General features: G+C 36.1%; 1 protein-coding gene and 1 long non-coding RNA gene across 4 annotated transcripts; both read left to right on the top strand.

Moving 5' to 3' along the window:
• Positions 1–498: 498 nt before the first annotated feature.
• On the top strand, positions 499–7623 carry LOC103717075 (uncharacterized). Its single transcript, XM_008805314.6, has 6 exons — positions 499–711; positions 801–857; positions 2035–2188; positions 4637–4734; positions 4837–4902; positions 7256–7623. The coding sequence occupies exons 1-6, from the start codon at positions 589–591 to the stop codon at positions 7292–7294; spliced, it is 537 nt and encodes a 178-aa protein (XP_008803536.2). The 5' UTR covers positions 499–588; the 3' UTR covers positions 7295–7623.
• A 4830-nt stretch (positions 7624–12453) lies between these two features.
• Positions 12454–15779, top strand: LOC120111296 (uncharacterized). 3 transcript variants are annotated; one of them, XR_016396498.1, is made up of 6 exons: positions 12454–12691; positions 13233–13308; positions 13613–13745; positions 14798–14860; positions 15003–15099; positions 15206–15779. It is a non-coding gene; the product is annotated as an uncharacterized LOC120111296 (long non-coding RNA). The 3 variants fall into 3 exon arrangements; XR_016396497.1 differs by lacking the exon at positions 13613–13745 and having other exon boundaries at positions 12458–12691; positions 13168–13308; XR_016396496.1 differs by lacking the exon at positions 13613–13745 and having other exon boundaries at positions 12469–12691.
• Positions 15780–21934: the final 6155 nt, after the last annotated feature.

Below are 21934 nucleotides of genomic sequence, written 5' to 3'. Positions count from 1 at the left end.
CCGATACCCTCATCCTATAAAAAAAGATAGGGAAAGGCCTTTGGTAAGCCATTATAAGCTATTTTAAGCTACAAGAGGCTATCTAAGCCACTCAGAAATCTCTCTAAAAGTCCGACTAATTTAGCCATCAGAGGGCCTTCGTCGGAATCCTTGGCCAAGGCTTTGTGCAGGTACCCTGGAGCGTAGGAGCCAGGAGGTAGCCCTCTTTCTCTGTCCCGAGGCAGGCGTCTTCTCGGCTTCTTCCGAAGCACCCTCAGGCCATATTTCAACCACAACAATAAGTTTATCAAGTTTTAACTAATTTTTGTCATTACTTAGGAGAACCTTCACCTCAAGAAACATGGGAACGTGGATGTAGTCGATCCATCCTCCTTCCTGAATCTTAAAGATTCGAGCCCAAAGTCGAACTGATCCAATTTGTAGATGGATTGGGTTGCATCTAAACATTGATCGATGGTATTGTGTTAATTGGGCCAACCCCGTCCTGGGCTGCACAGAGAGGTAAGTGTCCGCCTTTGACTCCAAATACCGAGGTCTAGGGGATAGCTGCTGTCTCTCTTCCCTGTTTCTCGGCTCTCGCAAGAAGGCATGGAGAAGGGCAAGGGCTTGGCTCGTAAATGGGCGGTGGAATTCGCTGAGAATACTTCTTCTTCTTCTTCTTACTCAGGCGTTCCAGATCCTCTCGGTTTCAATCGATCTTCTCAAGATCTCGTACAATTCACCCCCTCACCCCTCCGTGGTTCTTCTTTTTTGTTTGGCGATTTTTATGAAGATCTGGAGCTTTCCTCTTCTACGTGCAGGACGACGCTAATGGCGGAAGGCAGAAGAAGGACGCGGAGGCGGCGTGGAAGTCGCAGGTGCGTGATTAGGATTTTATTGCACGAATGTAATTTCGTGATCGATAGGTTTCCCTTTCTTGATGGCAGAATTAGGATTTTGGTTAGGTTTTTTCTTCGTTTTTTTTCCTCCTATGCAATTTGTTATCTGAACTTTTATTCTTTTCCTTTTGGGAATTGGTTCTAAATTTACCATTATGATGCTTTATATTGTGTATCGTAGCCATTTTTTGATGTTGGATAAAGAATTGATTGCAACACCAGTCAATTCAGCTGATGGGTGCCTTATGTTTGGATTAAATTTTCATGTGTTTGGGATAAAATTACCCTTAATTATTTTCGTTTTATGATATTTTTTGTATTTGAATGCTATCTAATTTCCAAGCGGGGTCATAAATTGCAGTCATTAAATGATGTTTAGTCTAGGTGACAGTTATGCAAAACCCCTTCCTCCAAACATAAATAAATAAACTGTTAGAATAAATAAATAAATATTTTTATTCAAGTTTAGTCAGCTGTTAGATTGATGTTTGGTGTGGGTGCTAGTTATGCAACTATCCCCCAACCCAACACACACACACACACACACACACAAACCAAAAAGAAAAAGAAAGAAGAAGGAAAAATATAAAATGTGAAGTAGATAGTAAGACAAAAATAAAAAAGCGAACAAAATACATCAAACATAAATTAGAATATATAAAAAATTCAATAGAAATATGTAAATAAAAAAACTGAAACATATGGAAGGTAAAAATAGAATATAATGAAATAAAACAAAACTAGGAACGTATGAAAAGAATGTGCAAAACTTAAAATGCAAAGGAAAAAAATAGTTTCTGGTATCAGTTTGTATTTATTTGGCCTGAGCAAGCACCAGCACCCAATGGTGGGTCGATACTGGGTAGTAGCATGCTAGCTCTGATTGAATCCAACATTGATACAGCTCTATACCACGCACTATCAAGACGAAATTTCTATTTTATTTTTCGGCACAATATGCAATTATCAACATGGAACAACACAGCATATGCTCAAATTTTGATTTTTTTATATTGTCATTGTGCAATCAGATTGCTTTTCATGTTCTAATCTGCATTATTATTGCACTAATGCCATTACATCCTTGCGCTCCACTAATATTTAATATCTATATTCATCATATTAATCTATTTCTCCATCATTTTGTTGTGAGAAGAAAGCTTGGGAAGTGGCACAAGCCCCGTTGAAGAACTTGTTAATGATGGGTTTCATGATGTGGATGGCTGGAAGCACAGTCCATTTGTTCAGTATCGGCATAACATTCTCAGCTCTTTGGCAGCCAATAAGCGCCCTTCAAGGTGTCGGAAAGGGTATGTTACACTAGTTAAGCTTTCCTTTTCTTTGGTTATGCAAGCATTGGAGGCAAATTTTCAATTTCAGTACTGAGTTGACCTCATATGTCTATATCTTTTGCTTCGCCACATTGATTAGATTTTCAAGATTTTTTTCTTCAAATGTGTTTTGACTGTGAAATCAATGTTAAATTGTTGTATGTAGACTGTTGATTCATGAATACTGGTGCTATTTATAACACCTTTGCCTTGTAGTCTTTGACTTTAATTGCAAAATTTATATCATAGGATTGGTAGAATCTGTTAACCCTTAGCAAATCAGTATGAAATTTTTGGTCAAAGTAACCTTCAGTCAAAGAGGGGACTGTCATGTTACCTGACAGATGATTTGGTGAGTACTGAGACATACTTTATTGGTTACAAAACTTCTGCAATGAAAGGACAACCCTTGGAGACCTATAATCATGGAAAAGTTCAAACAAAGAGGGGAAAGCTGATGCTTGAAAGAGGAATTCATGGTTGAGACACAAATGATGAGCTAAATAGTCATGCTCTACATAACCCCCAATGTCAATCCCATTGATAAGAGGCTTTGATTATTGGAGGTCTGTTAGACTTGTTCTCAACATGGATATTGACTTTTTGTGGAAATATGAACTAATCATCATACTAATATTCAGTTCTTACACGAAGAACAATGGTATTCTTATGTGCATATTTGCTGTAAGCTGAAGGAAAATGAAGTTGATTTTTAAGATACGAAAAGGTTTCAAATTAAACCATTTATACATGGAAATTACAAGGAACCTGACTTGTAAGTTAGCGTCCAAAATTCTTGATTAAAATGTGGATAATCCATGACATATATTGATAAATCAGTTGAAATCATAATTTACTTAGATTTTCAAAAGTACAATCCATGTTCTTATTGAAATATCCATTAAGAATATGAGGTGAAAAATTGATAAGGTTAGGATAATCCAAAGAATTACTTGAACTAATAATTTCCACAAAGGGTACTATAAGATCAGCTGTGTGGTTTTGCACATGCTAAAGTGCTACAGGGACAGAAACAACTTTTTTGTACATGACACCAAGGAGGCAGACGTATTTAATTATGTTTTCTTAATCAGGACTCAGTATTTAGAATAGTAAAGGTAGATACCGTGGAATCAAAATACAAGTAAAACAATTGTGAGAAGATAACACTTACATTAAAAAAATATAAGCAGTCAACTTTTTACGAATATACAAATAAAAGCACCTTGTGACTAAGAAGAATGCAGTACATTTCACCAAAATCTTGAATCAAGTTCTCAACATAATATTTATAATTATACAATGGGAAGCACATTAATTAAAAATGATCCACAATTGAATACGGCTCTAAACAATGCAGAAAATGACCATATAACAAAATGATATGTTGTATACTAGTGCAGTTTCTACATGAGAGTTCAAGCAGGCCAGACTTGGATTTGTTTTGGAATTAACTGTCCTAAAAACATTAAATTGAGGCTTGTTTCATTTGGTGTCAAAAGTAGCCTCTGTTGGGAGTTAGATGTCTTTACTTGAATTTGAAGGAGAACAGGAATAAGGAATCCACCATCTAGAACGAGGGCTCTGTTTCATCTTGTTTCTCTTTTAAATAGATATTTTTGTGAGATTTTTTTCTTCTTGTAGGAATCCGTTTGTTTAGATGTTCCATCAAGTTGACTTTCTTCACCTGTTCTTTCTATCGTAGTATTTGAGCCAGGTGCTATACTGTTAGTTCAAGAGATATGGCTGCAGGATTGTAGGCAACGAAATCTTCATGGAGTCTAAATGATTTTTTCTTTTCCATTTTTCACTTTTTTCCATCTTCATTATCTCTTCTTCTTAACTACCTCTTGATATGGCTGCATATCAGGTATGATGTGTGATGTCAATTGTTCACCACTGTGAGAGCTTTAAACCATCATGACAAGAACCTGTCTTTACATAAATTATGCCAGCATGTCATTCCACTTTTTCTTTTTTTATTTGTCTACTTCCTCTAAAATTACATGCCATTTTTTTCCTTTTCTTTGTATTTGCAAAAGAACTCAGCATTGGTTTCCTTTCATGTTTATATGGTGAATTATGCAAACTGCACTGTTTCAATGCCTGGCTATTCATGCTCACACATCACATCCCAAAATAGGAATGCAACATCCTAGCTTAAGTGCAGATTTATATTGTTTTTATATGAAATGAGAATTTTCCTGGCATTAAATGCTCTTGTAAAGACTATGATATTCTTTCCTGTCCATGCCTTCATTTTAATTGAAAAATTAGGCACCTTACAGTGCAGTTTATTCTCTCCTTTGTTAAGTAGTATTATCCTGTTTGGCATAATTGGTTAAGATGCATCTTTTTCCCTTTCTTTTGCGAGCGAAGATGTATAATGTCTGAAGTCTTGCTTGCCTTTGCAATTTCTTATCACAGTTTTTGAACCCTACAAAGATTCAAGGGTAGATATTCTTGCACCCAAGTTGCTATTTATTGCCCTTAACCTGGCTGGTCTGGCCTTGGGTGTATGGAAGGTAAGTTGAGCTAATTATAATGTTGACGTACTTCTCCTATTAATTTATCTTCAATCTTTGTATTTCATTCTTGATCTTATGGTTGTCTTTCATATGTGAAAGCTGAATACATTAGGCCTTCTTCCAACTCATGCATCCGACTGGGTTTCATCTCTAGCCCCTGCTCAGGTATATCCTCTTACTCAGATACATCTGTTATGCTGGTAGACTACCATGCCCTTCTCTACTATTCCCTTTTATTTGTTCTTTCATTGTCTTTTTTGAAGGCTAGTGAAAAACTGGTGCGCATGGTAAGAATGTTTGCAGCATCAATTTTCAGCTTATTTAACTTTTCAAATTCTTAAATATAAATACATTGACCCAACTTGAATGTTACCTGCTTACTCTGCAAATTTCTCACACAGCGAGAATTGAATGTTACCTTGCAATCACAGTTATGGAGTAGAATATTTTTAAGAGTCATGATTTCATATGCCATCTGCTAGTTCAGTGCCAAACTAATATGGTGCATACCTCTTGTATCAAAGTAGAATTAATCACACAGAGTTATTTGCTATTAATAAAAATTTCTCGGAACCCTTTTTCTTGTTTGGAGATAATTCTAAATTATATATCATATGTTTTTATATATTGCTAATTCAGCCGAAATTCGGTTTGAAGATGATAGTTCAAACTACGTTGTCCATTGTTCCCCTAAATTTTTTTTCTCAAACTCTCATCAGGACTGATTTAGTTTGATGTGATCATGAGGAGGGATGACTTGTTTATAAGATCAATCTTAAGTTTAGAAATATTGCAAATATTAACACCAATCAGTTTTTTCATTCTGGATTTATAAGGGTAAATTTACCTGTCTTCATTTTAATGACCTATTTTCAGTGCCACAAATCTGCTCTCATAAAATCCATGTATCCACAATTTTTTTGTCTTAAAACAAAGAAAGTGAAAAACCCTGTAAATGATTGACTAGGTTACACAGCCATGCAGATGAAGAGCATCTACTCCATTTTCTCAACTTCTGTGTCAAGTCCACACCAGGCGGCAAGATAGATGACGTATTGAATGGAAACCATAATATGAGGGTTGCATGTTTTGCACAAAGTTCAGAAACTCGATTTCAGTTTTATCTTCCGCCAGTTCAATTGACCTTGTTTTCTGGTAATTCCAGAAGTTTGGGCAGTTTTGATTCAGGTTTCAGAGTTTTCAAACCACCATGCAGACGGAAAAGAAAAATCCTAAAATCCTATAAAAAAAGAAAAAAAAGGTTATATATGAGGCATCATTTTAGAGTACAGTTATATTGGATACTTATCGGTTTTTTTAACTGTACCTTCTAAAAATTGGTGGAGTTGGACTACGAAGATGTTCTCAACCCACTATACTAATGTTAAAACTTAAAAGTGAGCTTTTGTCCTTTTTAGAGATTGGTCAATGATGTAGTATTGAAATAAGCAAACAACTTTGCAAAATGCCATTTTTCTAAAATCTTTAAGGTAATGGGAAAGTTAAGCTGAGGAATGTGCATGTTGGAAGATCTTAACAAAATATCTTTTAATATTATGTTTTCGACTAATGCATTAATTGCAATTATTTTTTTCTACATATTCGATAACCCCTTTTCTTCCTCTTGTTAGTCAGACATTTGGAAACGTGTTTAAATCCAATTCTTGCATCTGTGTCCATGCAATACTGGATAATAGTTCTGTATAAACTTTAGAATAGTGATTCAGGAATTTACATAACTTCTTGGGTTTTGAAGCTGGATGCTGTATGCAGGAACTTGAGTTCAGATTTCACTACTTCAGATTCAAAATTTGCAAATTTATTATTTAAACCCAATCTACTTAAAAATTTTGCCTCATTCTCCTGAACATCGGCCCCAAAATCTCTTGAACATGAAATAAATGATAAACTCAAAAGCCTCCAACTTTCTCAAAACTTGCCAAACATATTTGTAATGAAAAAAAAATGAGTTTTCCTTATGCGCGTGTGCTCACATGTGGCCCTATAGGTTGGTTAACGCTAAACAGAATTGAAAAGTACTGGTTCTGTGGTTTCAGAGCTTTGGTTGAGATTTAAAACTATGGTTGCAATATTAGTATTGTTGTTTTCATCTACACAATTTTGTAGATTGTACTCACCTTTATTTTTTAATAATCTATGCGTGGAGTCTTATTTCTATTTAACTTAACCATTTAATCTGGGGAGCATGCTAGCTTGGATGAAAGGATTAGTTGTTAATGCACTCAGTGGATATACCCTTCCCAGGAAAGCTCTTTCTGCCCTTGTTTCTCAGGCATTGTATGCTAAATGTTTGGAATCAATATTTCTGTTGCCTCATATGAAATGCATCGAAATGTGAATTTCATTGTGTCAAAGTACAAAATCAACCTGCATGTAGTGTAACGATGAAAATTGGATCGACATTGTGCTTGAGAATGCATTCAACATGTTTACATTTCTGGGAACATTTAAAGTACTACGTGAGCTGATGCTTGGGGTTGTATACCATGTATCATAGGAGGTCGAGTTTTCTGGTGGGGGTCTTCCAATACACTGATGCTCTAATGCCTTATCTCCATTCGCTGCGTTGAACCAGTTGAAGATGTGGAATCTTTCTATGTTGGATGATGATGCCGGTGCAAGATCTAATTTCCTGCTCTCAGATGTTTTGATAACTTGATTTCCATCTGGATATCTGTGTGTTTAGTGTGAGTTTCTCATTGTTAAGATAACCAAGTTAACCTTATTATGTTATGTTTACTGACTAGACATGCATTTTCCGTGGTGTTTACCGTCATTGCTAAGAGATCTATGTTAATCATAGTTTGTGATACATGTTTCTCTCTCATTTGCTGCAATAGTGCTAATGAATATCGGTTATATGAATGCAGCTTTCTTAATGTTTGTGTGGAGACTAGATGCTCTGTTATTCAGACTTAAATTTTGAACTTGTAGGAAGTATTTTTTTTTGTGTTCTTTTTTTATTTTGAGAATAAGGATCAGTGGAAGCCCTGCTAAACTGGGCGAGCCAAGTCGTCACTCTCAGGATGCAAGTCTTTGTTGATAAGGAGCCAACATCAATGGCAAATGTTGGAGAGTCAAATCATAGTATAGGTAACCAATGTGTTTGGTCACTGCTATGTTTTACCTAGTAATCTCCCCGAAACTAGTAAATCCTGTTTTTTGGTGCCCGACATGGCAGGGTCGGTGGTTCATTAGGGGTGAAAATGTCAAGTTTGTCCTGGACAAATAAGTTTTGAGAAAGTTTTCGGGGAGAGGAAGCATTTTCCAGATTATATTATCTACTTCTATCATCTATTCATCTTTCAAAGCCTTAACCTGGTGTCTTTGTTAATGACTTTTTTTATCATTCATCGGTGCTTCTCTTAGGCATGAAGCCTTTCTAGTTGGATAGGATTTGCATGCCTCGGAAATTATAGCCATTCATGTACTCTCTCTGTTTAATTGCAGATGCTGAATAATAGACTTATCATCCTCGTCTCTCTCTCTCTCTCTCTCTCTCTCTCTCTCTGCTCCAGTTGAAGATGAGCTCTCGAAGGGGCGAAGCTTGAAGGAGAGCCAGAGAGAGGGTTACGAGGAAACCTGAAACAGAGTGTGCCTTCTTAGGGCCATAGATGATAGCATTTTCTGTGCTTCTCCTTGCAAAGCCAGTGTGACCATTGGTTTTGAGCTGCCAGGTGGCATCGACTAATCACCAAAGGCTGTTTGAGACTGTTGCCTTGGTGTTAATGATTGATGACTCTTTCTCTTTCGTTCTGACTTCATTTTTCACTGTTCGCATGAGAATGTCATTCAAAATCATAGGATCTCAATTTGATTGAAAACTAAATTATAATGGTTTAATCATTCTAAATACATGGCTAAATGACAGGTTAAGGATGCAAGGGGAAAAGAAACTGATGTATGAACACTGAATTACTTTCATTTAGATGATGAAAACTATTACTTCAGTTTAAGCTGAGAAAAATGAGCAGACACCCATTTTTTAAAAAAATCAGTCGCAACTATGATAGAGGCTTATCATCAAAAAAACTACTAGAAAGGCTCAGGCTCAATTCGGAAGCCTAATCTCAAACCAGGCTCAAATTGTAAAGAAGACAGCTCTCAATTACATGCCAGTAGATGAAAATGAAATCACTTCCATACTGGGACTTGAAAAGTTTGATCAAGTTTCGAGGGATAAAAATATGCTCTCTCATTTCAAAGTTCAAACTCGTTCTGGCTGTGCGGTATGTTTACTTTCATACTTGGTGTCCTATTCTGGCTAAAGTAAAATTTTTACGCACGGTTGAAACAAGATTACATGAAGGATTGTTATCTGTGTTGCGAAGAATTGTTGTTGATGTCAGAGGAAAGAAAGAAAGGAGAGTTTAAAAGGAAACAGAAGACTGGGATGTGGGACTTTGTGGAAGGTACTCGTCTGTCTTTAGATTTTGTTCCAGAGCTTCAAGGCTCTATTGCAATGGTGAAGTTTGCCTCTCTTGCCCATACCCTGCTGTAGACAGTTGGAATCTTTATTAAAAAAAATCCCTCATAGAGTGCTTAAACTAACGCCCCAGATGTAATCAATCTGTTTGGAGTATAATAAATGGTTGGTAAACTTAGGGGTTTGGTGCTGATTATGAGGAAAAGACTTTGAACATATAGCGACAATTATGTAAAGCAACAAACCACCCACTGCTCAGGAAGGGGACTTGGCGATGGTGGTCGAGCAGATTCGGGATAAAGAGTGCAAGGGTGATAGCCACCCACTGCTCAAGAATATCCACAGAATAGCGAGAGATTGTGACTCATTTCAGGTTACTCATATGTATCGGGAAGCGAACAGGGCTGCAGATTGGGTCGTCTTCTTTGCTACTTACCACTCCAGAGAGATTTTTTGGACATGCTTTGTAGCCGCCCTTTCATCCATATGCCATCTCCTTTTTTTCGACTCTATTGGTTGCACTCACTCTAGAGCAGTGTGGGCAACCGTTGTACCAAAAAAAAAAAGCAACAAATCAAAAGTAACAGAACATGACCTGAGCTATGTTTAACTTGTGTTCGTACTCGGGTGATCTCCATCAGTTTCTTCTTGTCATCATTTTTTTTTTTTTTTTTGGTACAATGGCGGCTTGCACCCGATTGGTGTGGCCGTGTGGATGCGGCTTGTCATCATCTTTCAAGTGCAGTTATTTGCAGGTTGTATGGTTGGATTTTACATTTTTCCAAGTTCTTGTGTACATGAGATGTGAATTACTTGGTAACTGAAGGGACTATAACTGTGAAATGGAATCTATATGTTGTGAAAACCACCATAGCTAAATCACGTGCTGACTCAGCGATCTGAATTGATCATAACTATGATATGATAAGAACATTAATTAGTCTTTCCCCAGAAACAAGACAAGAAGGAGTTTGCCGTTTATGTTAAGCTAACCGCACCCATTAACATCAAAGTAAGGACTATCCTTAAAGAGATGCTTGCTGACAAAAACCGTGACCTGCGGGATCGGTCATTGGTTCGAATCCATGGACTACTTACAGCTTCTAAGCCTTGACCAATGGATTTTTTTTTTGACTCTCTATGCGATTATGTAAAGAATGCATTACCCTATTAAACTTTCTAATCTTATACCTTTACACGTAGCCAGGTGTTATTCAGGAACTTCTTATCCACATTGCACTAGAGTGAATCTTTTCTTAATGAATATGCAATGCTTCTTCAGACTCTGAGGGGATAAGATAGCCCACCTAATCCTATTATTTTGGCAATAAAAAAAAAATACTGCATCTCCAGTCTATATCAACATCCTTCTTCATGTGTTTCCCTCTCGATCGCTTGCTTTGTGTGTGGTGAGAGGCTAAAAATCCAGGGTTGTTGGGAGTTGAAGGATGGAACAATTATTGTTGAGCTCCCAAAACATTATACCGATATAATTTGGTTAGAATGTTTTTTAGATCAATCACAGATTGCAAAGAACTAAGTAGTTAACGTTCTTGGTCACTAGCATGATGGAGTAGATACGCTCTTATGTCTTAATTAGGTCTCTAATTAATCAACATATCAACTGCATTGAGACTTAAGCATACCAAACTAGTCTGCAATGCATCCAGTGTGTTCCATGCTGTTATCTTGCTGCAGAGGGCAAATTCTTCCTCAGAAGCCACTACTTAGCGTGCATGCTTTTTGATATAATCCTCGAAAATAGCAGAATTTGCATTTCATGAATTACGAAGGTACATTTCTCTCGACATGAATAGCTAGAATTTTTGAGTTGAAGTATTAATTATGTTATTTTTGAGTCATATGGAACCTGTTCCCAGTTCCAGTGCCAAAGGGAGGATGTGTCAAAGAAAGTAATAGAATTGAAATTTTGGCAGCATGTACTACACTGGGATTAGCTAGGTTGGGTTCAGACTTCGAGTTGGTCCATCATGTTATGTTACATCTAGTTAAGTCCAGTTCATACAGGTGAGATTGACTCCTAGTCTCCTACATTTCGTCTTCTCCCAAATCTTGACACTCGATCTTTGTAATTCTTAGATGGTCAAAATGGTGAAGCAAGAATTAGCAAAGTCAGTTGGATACTTCTGTTTTTCTTCATTTTTTTAAAAAAAATATTTTGTGTCATTGTGGAACAGTCAAACAAAGGCCACATGATTGTGCCAATATGGCCCTACTGAATTGATCCATATGGTTGCATGGATTAACTTAGACATATAAACTACTTTTTTCTATTAAAAATAGAAGGTCAGAAGCATCATCCCATTACCCACTTCAATTATATTGCTTTAGCTGGCTTACATGGTACTTGATGAATGCTTTGATTACAATAAATTTTCATAAATTATTACTCCAATCTCCTCTTGTCACTCTGGACAAATATGTCTGAAGGGTAGTTCACTACCAGAAAACACGCGTATAGTGACGGGAAACTAGTGACAGACCGTTATCAGTCACTATCTGTGACGGATTAGTGACAAACAGAAATTTGGTCACCGTGGGGTGAACTTAGTGACAGATTAGTGACAGACCGGTCACAGAATACGCGGATAGGATGGGCGCCAAAACTTAGTGACCACCGTAGTGACGGGGTATCTGTCACAAAACTGGTAACCAAAATTGCAACCAGACAGTGACAAATTCAGCCGTCACAAATATCGTAACCCAAGTGTTTGTAAATTTTTAAAAAATTATTTTTGGCAGTGACGGGTTATTGACAAAAATTCCCATCACCAAATTTAATTTTTAATTTCAAAAATATTAAAAATATTATTTTTGAGTAATTATAAATTTTAAAAAATAAAAAGAGGGAAATCCAAAATGAAACTAAGTGTGCCCGCCCCATGGCGCCAGCTACAAACGATAACCCATTTGCACCCCTAGTGATTAATGGCAGTAAATTGTTTGGAATGTTCCACTTAAGATTGAAAATGGGTCGGATTTTATCCGACCATATTCGTTTCCGTATTTGATTTGGGTTGGATTCGGATACTGTTTTCTTCATCCGATCGGATCCGAATGCGGATCTGGATGGTTGTTTAAAAATATTTCGGATATGGATACGAATAGATCTATTTTTTTGGATTCGAATTCGAATATCTAATTAAATAATTAATCAAAGAGGGTCTTTTAGGATTTAGAACAGTCCATTAGTAATCCTACCAACGAGTCCATGACCCATCGTGGCAAAAAATAGAACACAATGCACGCCTCTTCGGTATAAAAGGCGGCAACGCGGGCGCAGCCTCCTTCGCATTGTTTGCTGCACTCCAGCGGCAGACCAAACCCTCCCTGATCTGTTCACGAGGGGAGAGAGCGAGCGGAGCGACCGAGGAAGAGACATCGAAGAGAAGAGAAGGAGCGGGCGAGAACGGGAAAAGTGGCCGTTTTTCTCTCCTTTCGGGCAACGCCGCAGCGTCGTCTCGCACCGATTCCGAGCGAGTTCAGGTATTTCCCCCGTCTCCCCTCTCTGCCCCCGCCCCTCTTTCTCGATGTCGGTACTCGACATCAGGAAGAGCCCTAGGGCTTCTTTCTCTTCAGTTTTAGAGGGATGAGGCGTGTTCAAAGCGCTGTGGGCCAATTTTGTTAATTTTTCTTTATAATCCGGTGATTATTGTATCCAAGCATTCGATTGTCGGTTTGCTAGGGTTTTTCAAAACCTCGTATAATTCGTTGTAGGCTTCAAATTATATCAAAAGGCTTGTTTTCTAATGCCCTCAGGCATCAAGATTGGAGCCTTTTGCTTGCAAGATCCCTAATAGCATATGTGATTCGTGAGTAGGGAGGGTCAGATAGGGTTTAGGCTTTCCCCCTCTCCTATTTTAAATTTCCACCTTTGTTTAGGGTTTAGGGGTTGAGTAGAGAGGGTCAGATAGGGTTTTGGTTTTCCCCCTTCCCTATTTTAAATTTTCACCTTTGTTTAGGGTTTAGGGCTTTTATTGATCTTGCATCGAAGTTGGAACTTTGCTTTTGTCTCCTGCTGTATCAGGGCAAAACCAACATTTCCCTCAGCGCATTTCTGTCTACGGAATCCATGAATGGCAGTGCCTTTCTCTAGGTGAAGGGTAAGCTCTTTCCCTCAACCTCTTGTTTATTTGCATGGACTTGGGAGTATTGGATTCTGATTTTTAACTTGAACTTCTGTCTCTCTATATGAAAAAATTGTACGATCCATGTCTTATTTCGTTCTTATAGTCATACATATCAGTGCTGATATTAAACTAGTTATCTAGCCAACCTTAACCATCCGGCCATGACTTAAAAAAGTATTATGATGGAATGAACATTTTTTATTTTAGTTTTGGCAACAAAATCTGATATAATAACCCCAACTGGTTATTCCTTTAAAATTGTCTTTTGGATTATCAGAGCATCAGGCTTTGTGGGCTAATGCAGTATTCATCAACAAGACCATCAGGGTTATTTTAAGTCAGCTGCTGCCTTGTTTGCTTTGCAAGGCTAGAAATTTATTGAAGAACAGAGAATTATCTTTACATTGCAGGTGCATCTATCTACACATATAAACAAGTGTGCTATTTATAATGAACATAATGTGCAAGGCTATTCTAAATTTTTTGGCATATTAAGTCGTCTTTAGTTGGGTAAATTTTTTAGCTGCATCATGAATCACGAATGCATTTATAGTCTTCCTGAAAGATCCTTGTCTCTATTTTCTAAGGACTGTAGGAGACAAGCCTCTTAAATCGTGTTTGTTCCCTAAGAGGGATTTTTGTATCCTATATATTTTTAATATTCATCCCTGTTACCTACTTATCTTATCAGATATAGGGACATAGATCTCCTGCTGTCCTTTACTATAATGGTATCTGCATTGCTTCTTCTGCAATAGCAATACACATAATTATTTTGTTGAATGGTGTAATGATGTTGAATGACAATGTCATTAGTTTGTTATCATTTAGACGTGCTTGGGTAAATATCACATGAACAATTACATTATAGTGAATATTTTTGGGATCCTTTTAAACAGCATTTTTCCCAGAATTGAGGTTTTATGTGATGAGATAATATATACTGGTTAAGTATTTCTTTTTGACAGAGATTATCTGGGTGGCATGTAAGAAGGTTGAGTAGGGAGGGTTTATCAGGCCATTTACAATTAGGTCTTGCTAACATTCATAATGTCCTTGATGAGACTAGGGAGGTTTATCAGGCCATATAAATTTAGTCCTGTCGACATTCATAATATCCCTGATAAAATTTTAATAACCCAAATGTTGCTTGTGTGCTAGAAAATTGACAGGTGGGACACAAAGTAATACTGTATGCATTTTCTCATTGTTCATTGGTAAGAAATTTAGAAAACTTCAGAAGAAACCAAAGTCAACTGAATGATTATATTGCTTCGGAATGAACATAAAACTGAGCTTATTTCACTGACAGATGCTGCCCCAGATGCATTTATTTGTATTTTTTATAGATTTTGAAAGTTTGTCAGGGTCCTCAGAGATTTGGATCCTTTAGTGCCTTTTCATTTTAATCCAATCCAATTATTCGTATCTACTATTGATGTTAGTCTTACCGCTATTTTAGTGTTTGCTGCCGCTTAAATCTCTGTTGGGAATGGCCAGCAATCCGCAGTCTTCTGGGGCACAGGTAGCATATATAACTCTACAACATCCTTTTGCCATTTTATGGTGTACTGTCCTGTTAATCTGAATGAATTTGTTTGATTTTTCTTTGTTGTTCTTTTTGCCATTGCTTCAATATAATGTGTTTTTTTTTTTTTTTATAAAAGCCCCTTAAGCCTGCAGTGGTGGGGTCCACAGGTCCACCTCAAAATTTTGGTCCACTAATGGAAGGATATGTGGATAAGAGAAGTGAAGCTGTCATTGGTAAGTATAATTTTTTTATGATTCATAAATATTATTGAGCTTGCTCATGTTTATCTCTTGTTTGATCCACCATAATGTTTTTCTCTTCTTTCAAATCAACTGGCAGATAAAGTATTCGGCTGAATACTCCAAAAAATATGGTTATGCCTCCACCTCAGATGCTCCACCACGTAATTATGACTTGTGGTTTAAGGCAACTGGTGTCCCAACTCATGGCCATGTCTATGGCTTCAGTTTTTTGAAGGATCTCACTGGAATTATTGGGCAATCATCATCCTCTTCCACCTCTATAAGTCAAGCTCCAGAGTTGTACACGCGTGAAGACCTTCTAGGTATTATTGAGCACGAAAAGAAAAAATGGCAAGAGGAGGTTCTTCAAAAGATGAGAGAAGAGATTGGCTTTGGACCAAGGCATGCAGATCAGGGGAGTAATGGTGATTCTGGTTCTGCTGATCATGCTTCATTATGATGCTTCTCTATGACATACTTCTGAACTTTGATTTTGATGGATTTAGGACATGTTGATGCCTATTTTGAATGACATGTTAAATGACTTTTGCGTAATGTTGAATGCTTTTGCTATTAATGATATTATTATTATGAGCCAATCAATGTACTAAATGTACCAAGTTATTGAAATGTAATCAGTGACCAAATTTGGTTACTGAATTGTCTACCAAGTATTGTGACGAGCAGCCATAAACTTAGTGACAGAATTTTGGTTACTAAAAATTGATTTTGCTTAGTGCGTCGTGATAAATTAGTGACAGTAACCTTGTCACTATGTCAGTGACGGGATTAATGACAAATTTAGTGACAAAATTTGTGACCATGTCTGTGATGACTAAATCTGTTACTGAAGGTTGTGACAGATCAGTGACCAAACTTGTGACCGAATTCTGTGACAAAATCAGTGACCAAGTTACCTTCGTTACTAACTCAATGACTGGTTAGTGACGGGAAATACAAAATTTTTTAAATATTTAATTCTTAGATTTGTAACGGCTTAGTGACGGTGGTTCTGTCACGGAGTTTAGTGACGGAAATTGCCGCCGTCACTGAGAATTTAGTGACGCGTGTTTTTGTAACCAATTCAGTGACGGAAGCTCCGGTCACAAATTTTGTATTAGTAACCGGAAACACGGTATAGTGACGGGAATCTCCGTCACTATATGCGTGTTTTCTGGTAGTGGTTCTTAATTATTAGTATAATCTTATACCAGGCTTAAGTTTAACATCATCACGAAAAGCAAGTATTATTTATATGAGGCGTAAGTTTTTTAATGATCTCACCAAAACATTTGGATAAACCGTTCACGGCTCATATGCTCTCTTCGGCCATGCATTAAGAGCACGTGATGCTCAAAGCACATTCTGTTTTCAACGCTCGGAAAGGAACAAGTTGGAGCAACCTCTCCCGTTGCTGCTTCTCTGACCTCCTCCTATTATTTGTTATTCTTCTCGCTGCTCCTCTCTTGGCTCGCAATCCCTGTCCTTTATCCTTGGCGAGACACCAGCTAAATACAAAAACTCATGCTTTCTCTCATCTCTCCTTTTATATATATAGATACATATATTATTTTGCTATAAATCTTAATCCTGGTAACTAGAAGTTGTTTAGATATCTTAATCTTATACAAGCATTCAAGATTTACTTAGGCCCTGTTTGGAGGAGCTGTTGGCAGTAGAGCTGTTGGAAGTAGAGCTGTTAGAAGTAGAGCTGTCTGAAGTAGAGCTGTTATAAAAAGCTGTTTGCTGTTTGGTAACTACATTCGTAAAGTGCTGTGGTACTTTATTTTGTGTTTGGTAAACAAACTGAGAAAGTACTTTTGTATGACAAAATTACCATAACGAACATTGCATAGTATTATACAACAGAACATAATAAAACATAACATAAATTAATACATAAATATACGATATAGTATAATATTATTGTAATATAAAATAATATTATGTTAATATAGCATAATAGTAATATAATTATTAGAGTAAATTAATATTTGGTAATATAACATAATATTAAATTATTTAACATAACATATTAATGTATTATGATATAATGTAATATATATTATATTTATAGTATAATACAATAATAAAAGTATAAAATATTATAATTATTAGTATAAATTAATTTCTCATAATATAACATAATATTAAATTATTTAAAATAACATATTAATGTATTATAATGTAATGTAATATAATACAATATTTATAGTATAATACAATAATAAAGGTATAAAATATTATAATTATTATTATAAATTAATTTTTCATAATATAACATAATATTAAATTATTTAAAATAACATATTAATGTATTATAATGTAATGTAATATAATATAATATTTATAGTATAATACAATAATAAAGGTATAAAATATTATAATTATTAGTATAAATTAATTTTCCATAATATAACATAATATTAAATTATTTAACATAACATATTAATGTATTATGATATAATATAATATGATATTATATTTATAGTATAATAAAAAAATAAAGGTACAAAATATTATAATTATTAGTATAAAATAATTTTCCATAATAATTTTCCATAAAATAATTTTTCGCGGTCCAGGGGCTCTTCTTCGTGGTCCACGCTCGAGGAGGACCTCAGCGTGGGCCGCGAGGTTGATGATAAAAAAAAAATAATAGATTGATTTTGGAAGGTATGGAAAAGGATTAAAAAAATTTTCTTCTAAAATGTGGTTCAAGAGATGCATACAAAAATTGAAAAGAAAAATACCTTTTCTTACAGAAGGGAGTCTGACGGCTAGGATTCTTGGCTCCAGCAGATTTTTAGGTTTATAAAGGGACAAACTATGTAATTATGTTATTTTAATATAGGCATTTTTGTCAAAAATACAGTTTTCCGAAAAAGCTGAAACAGCTTCCTTCCAAAAGCTCCAAATTACAGCTTCCTCCCAAAAGCTGTTTTCAGCTTCCCGCAAAAGCTGAAACAGCTTTTTGAAAAATTTACCAAACACAGTTTTTCATCTAAAAGTACTTTTGGAGGGCCAGAAAGTGCTTTCTGGCCCTCCAAAAGCTCCCCAAACAGGGCCTTAGTATATAGCCGATATGAGACTAAATATAAGTTTGAACGGATTCTTGATAGATTCGTACAAATATTAGAAATAATTAGGTTTCAGGACCACCTTCTCGAAAATCTTCTCCTCACGCAGTGTGGCTAGCTCGTCTGACCAACATTATCCTGAACGCCTCCACATAAGACCATCCGGATGTGACGCCACCTTGCCTCGCAACCAGGGCAAGCAGTGGAACTTGGCAGGTTTTGGTGAGGGGATTCGAAGGGAAACACCCTCAAATTGCTGGTAGCTGTCATTATAGCTGTTTAGTGTAGCAACTGGTCATAAATAAACTAAGGAAAGCCGATGAGGACAAAAGACATGGGTTTTAGCCGTGAAAATGGTGGCTTGGAAGTGGGAGCCCACGCGAGCAGCATCCAGAAAGGCGACTTTCACTTGCAGCTCCTTTAGAAGTCAGAATAATGGGTGATCCCTGGCTTTCACCTACAGAAATACAACACATCAAGGTGACGAAGACTGCGACATTGGATGTGATAGTTTTGGGGTTTAGTCTGTGGCCGCGTGCGACTGCGGAAGATAACTCCTTTAGGATCACACCTTTTTTTATGGTAATACCTCTTTATCTAAACTACTTATCCACATAAGCTGGAAGTGCCTAAGCAGCTGATGCACCCAAGGGCTATAGTTATCCATTTTTTTATCTACTTGATTGAACGATGAATGAGGCCATCAAACTTTAGCTGAAGTTCGCTCAGTAGACTTGGTCATTATTTATTGCGGTAATAAAGATCCTAGCCTTTTATGCTTGTTGCCTCCACATACTATAGTTAGACCTTCGCCCATGCTATTCAAGCACGTACCCGAATCTTCTAACCTATGCAGGACTTAAGTGCTTTAGATGATGGATCCACAGACTGATTTATACTGCTAGATTAGGAACCCGTATCTTTATCTATAAGGTTTATAAGATTTATCTATAACAATTTCCATCCATCACGGAAACCACCTGATAAGATAAACTCTTTATTTTATTGGATTTAAATCACCATTTAAACGAGATTTATCTTGATGTGGGATAAACTGATCAAGTGAGACACATTAGTCTCCTAAAATTAGGAGATGTGATAACAAGTGAAACACGCACACAAACAAACAAGCAAAAGGCCTTGTCATGGACTGTCAATCTGTCATATGTCTTTAATTTCCATGTTAGCATCAAGTGCTCAAGACTTATGTTTGTTGTGCTCTAATCATGCTGTTTGGCCCGATGAGACCGAGAAAAGGTGCAAGGTATGTAACTATCAGCCTTTTCGGCCATCCTTAAGCATCAAAAGAATTTGTTTTAAAAAAATCTATATATCCATGTCAATTATCTTGTCATGAAGCAATAGATAAGGCTTATGATATGTAAGCATCCCTTTACACTAGAACTTTAGAACACCCTAGCTAAGACAAGCAAAATTATACGAGAAATCAACCAAAGAAGAATCAAAGTAGTTGGGTAAAATTTTGGGAGGCACCAAGTTGTATACTTGTATGCAACCCTAAGGTATCAATGTTGGTATCAAATGCTCCTTTACATGCAAAGGTGATTCATTTCCTAAAAAGTAGTTGCATAGGTAATTCACCCCATCTTTCTACATTCTCATAAACGTGGAAAAATCCATCATAAATGACATTAATGAAGAATATCAAAAGATAGGATAATTGTCAAATCTGACCATATCACACAAAAGTCATAAAAAAAAACTCACCATTCCTAATCTTCTCATTTCTTAAGCAATGCAATATTGTCTGCATGCAACACTTTCTTTTGCACCCGTATTTCATATCGTAGATAGGACATGCAAAATTATTCGACATTTTTTTTAAAAAAAAGAATCAAGATGGTTGGGAAATTTTTTTGAAGGGAAACTTTATGCTACCCTAATGTATTACAGTTGGTATGGATATCATTTCATATGCTAAGGTAACTCCATGATTTCAATAACAATATTGTTCTATTATCGTAGACCCCATCAAAATTCTTATCGACCATTGTAACGAGTATAACAGCAGTTGTTTACCTAAAAAAAGTAGTATTATAATTTTTTATAAAAAATCACTATTATAATGATTATTATATTTGTGTTATGATAGAAAATAATAGATATAGTGAGAATAATAATAGTTATTACAACAAATCGTCGTGCAACTAAATAGTACATGCTAATGGATGTTTTCTTTTTCTATTACATTATATATATATGTATATAATGTAATGGAGGGCTGCAGAAATTATTATAATGGTCATCTAAAAAAGTGAACAATTCTATCAAAAGAAAATTGGAAAATAGCAAAAAAATTAGAGTGATTATCACATATAATCCCTTTATATGAAAATCTACAAGGAACCGATCTTCACATTGCTATTTTCTCTGGCAAATACAAAGAAACAAATTTGAATTTAATTACTCTTCTTTCCTTGTAAAACACATTACACTAACTTCAGAGGAGGTATTACCAAATACAAAGAAACACATAATATTCTATGAACAAGCATCCTGTGCTGGTCAAGAAGGGAAGCACCTAAAAATTAATAAAAGCACACATACAAGCCATGAATCAAACGAACAAAACAAAAATGGATTAAGGAAAAAGAAGAGCAGGAATGGAGAGGCACATAGACACACTAAAATTAAATAATTTACTATTTTGTAAAAAACATGCTCATGATTCTCCGTCTCCATATAGGAAAGATCTTATATTATTTGGTTCAACCTTTCCATGTCTTAGGCAAGGTAAATGTTCTGCCATATATACCTACTAATACACAAGAAAAGATCCTAATGCTTGCGAAATACTTGCTTGTTCATTCAACATACTATCACTACTAATGTATTTTACCAATTTCAATCAGTTATACTAATTTATTCCTACCACATTACGGGAGGAAGTTTTCATGGGTACCAAAGGAGCACCTTTAGCACTAGTTTTCAAGCAAAGGGCTCATTCTTTTGCGATGATGAACTTGAAAGATTTGGCTTCCCTCAAATTTAGGTCAAACTTGGGCAAACAATATACAAGCCACCTTCTCCAACAATACCATCTCAATATGTCTTTCTTGGATTTGTAGCACAAAGAAGGAGAAAAGTTTGATTTCACTTGACTCCACAACTAGTAGAATATCAATGAAATATTTAAAATAGAGGAGGCACTTCACTAACACTAATTATCAAGAAACTTATATTATGAAGAGTCATGCAGGCATATATTTAGTTTTATATTAATTGTGCAGTAGGGAGATCATGAAAACTTATATAAGACCAAAGAATACAAAATATATCACACATTTCAGCTAGCCTTTTTAGATGAGATCTTGAATCAATATAAATAGTATTAAAGTGGACCGGGTCCATGATCCATATGGATTAAGAGAAAGTACAACATAGGCCCATATAGGACTGATCATGAGGCAATTATGATAGTTATGATTAGGGCCGGCCCGAGCCTTAGGTGACCGTCTCAGCCCAAAGAAAGACCTCCGGAAGGCAAAGAGAAGATAACCACAGAAGAAAGGAAGAATAAGGCAAAAAGGCACCGATTTGCAATGACCAAAAGAAAGCAAAGGCTCCATATAAAACGGGAACAGGAGCAGGAACGGGCTACAGTCTTCCCCCTTGATGGAAGGGAGGTGGAGAGTTTCCTGGCCTGCAGAGGGGCAATTTGTAAAGTTGGGGACATTAGTTTTGTTTTGGGTGGAGAGATAGAGAGAGGAGGGATTTGGTTGGCT

Source organism: Phoenix dactylifera, chromosome 9 (assembly GCF_051530095.1).
Source record: "Phoenix dactylifera cultivar Ajwa chromosome 9, Ajwa_hap1_PhDact_Kaust_v1.1, whole genome shotgun sequence".
Classification (NCBI taxonomy): Eukaryota; Viridiplantae; Streptophyta; class Magnoliopsida; order Arecales; family Arecaceae; genus Phoenix; species Phoenix dactylifera.
This window is presented reverse-complemented; position numbering and strand designations above follow the sequence as displayed.

Excerpts from the sequence above, each read along its gene's own strand:
- LOC103717075 (XM_008805314.6), top strand. The coding sequence starts at position 589 with ATGGAGAAGGGCAAGGGCTTGGCTCGTAAATGGGCGGTGGAATTCGCT. Across the intron at positions 2,189-4,636 it reads CCTTCAAGGTGTCGGAAAGG|TTTTTGAACCCTACAAAGAT; the intron begins GTATGTTACACT and ends TTCTTATCACAG. Across the intron at positions 4,903-7,255 it reads CATCTCTAGCCCCTGCTCAG|GAGGTCGAGTTTTCTGGTGG; the intron begins GTATATCCTCTT and ends CATGTATCATAG.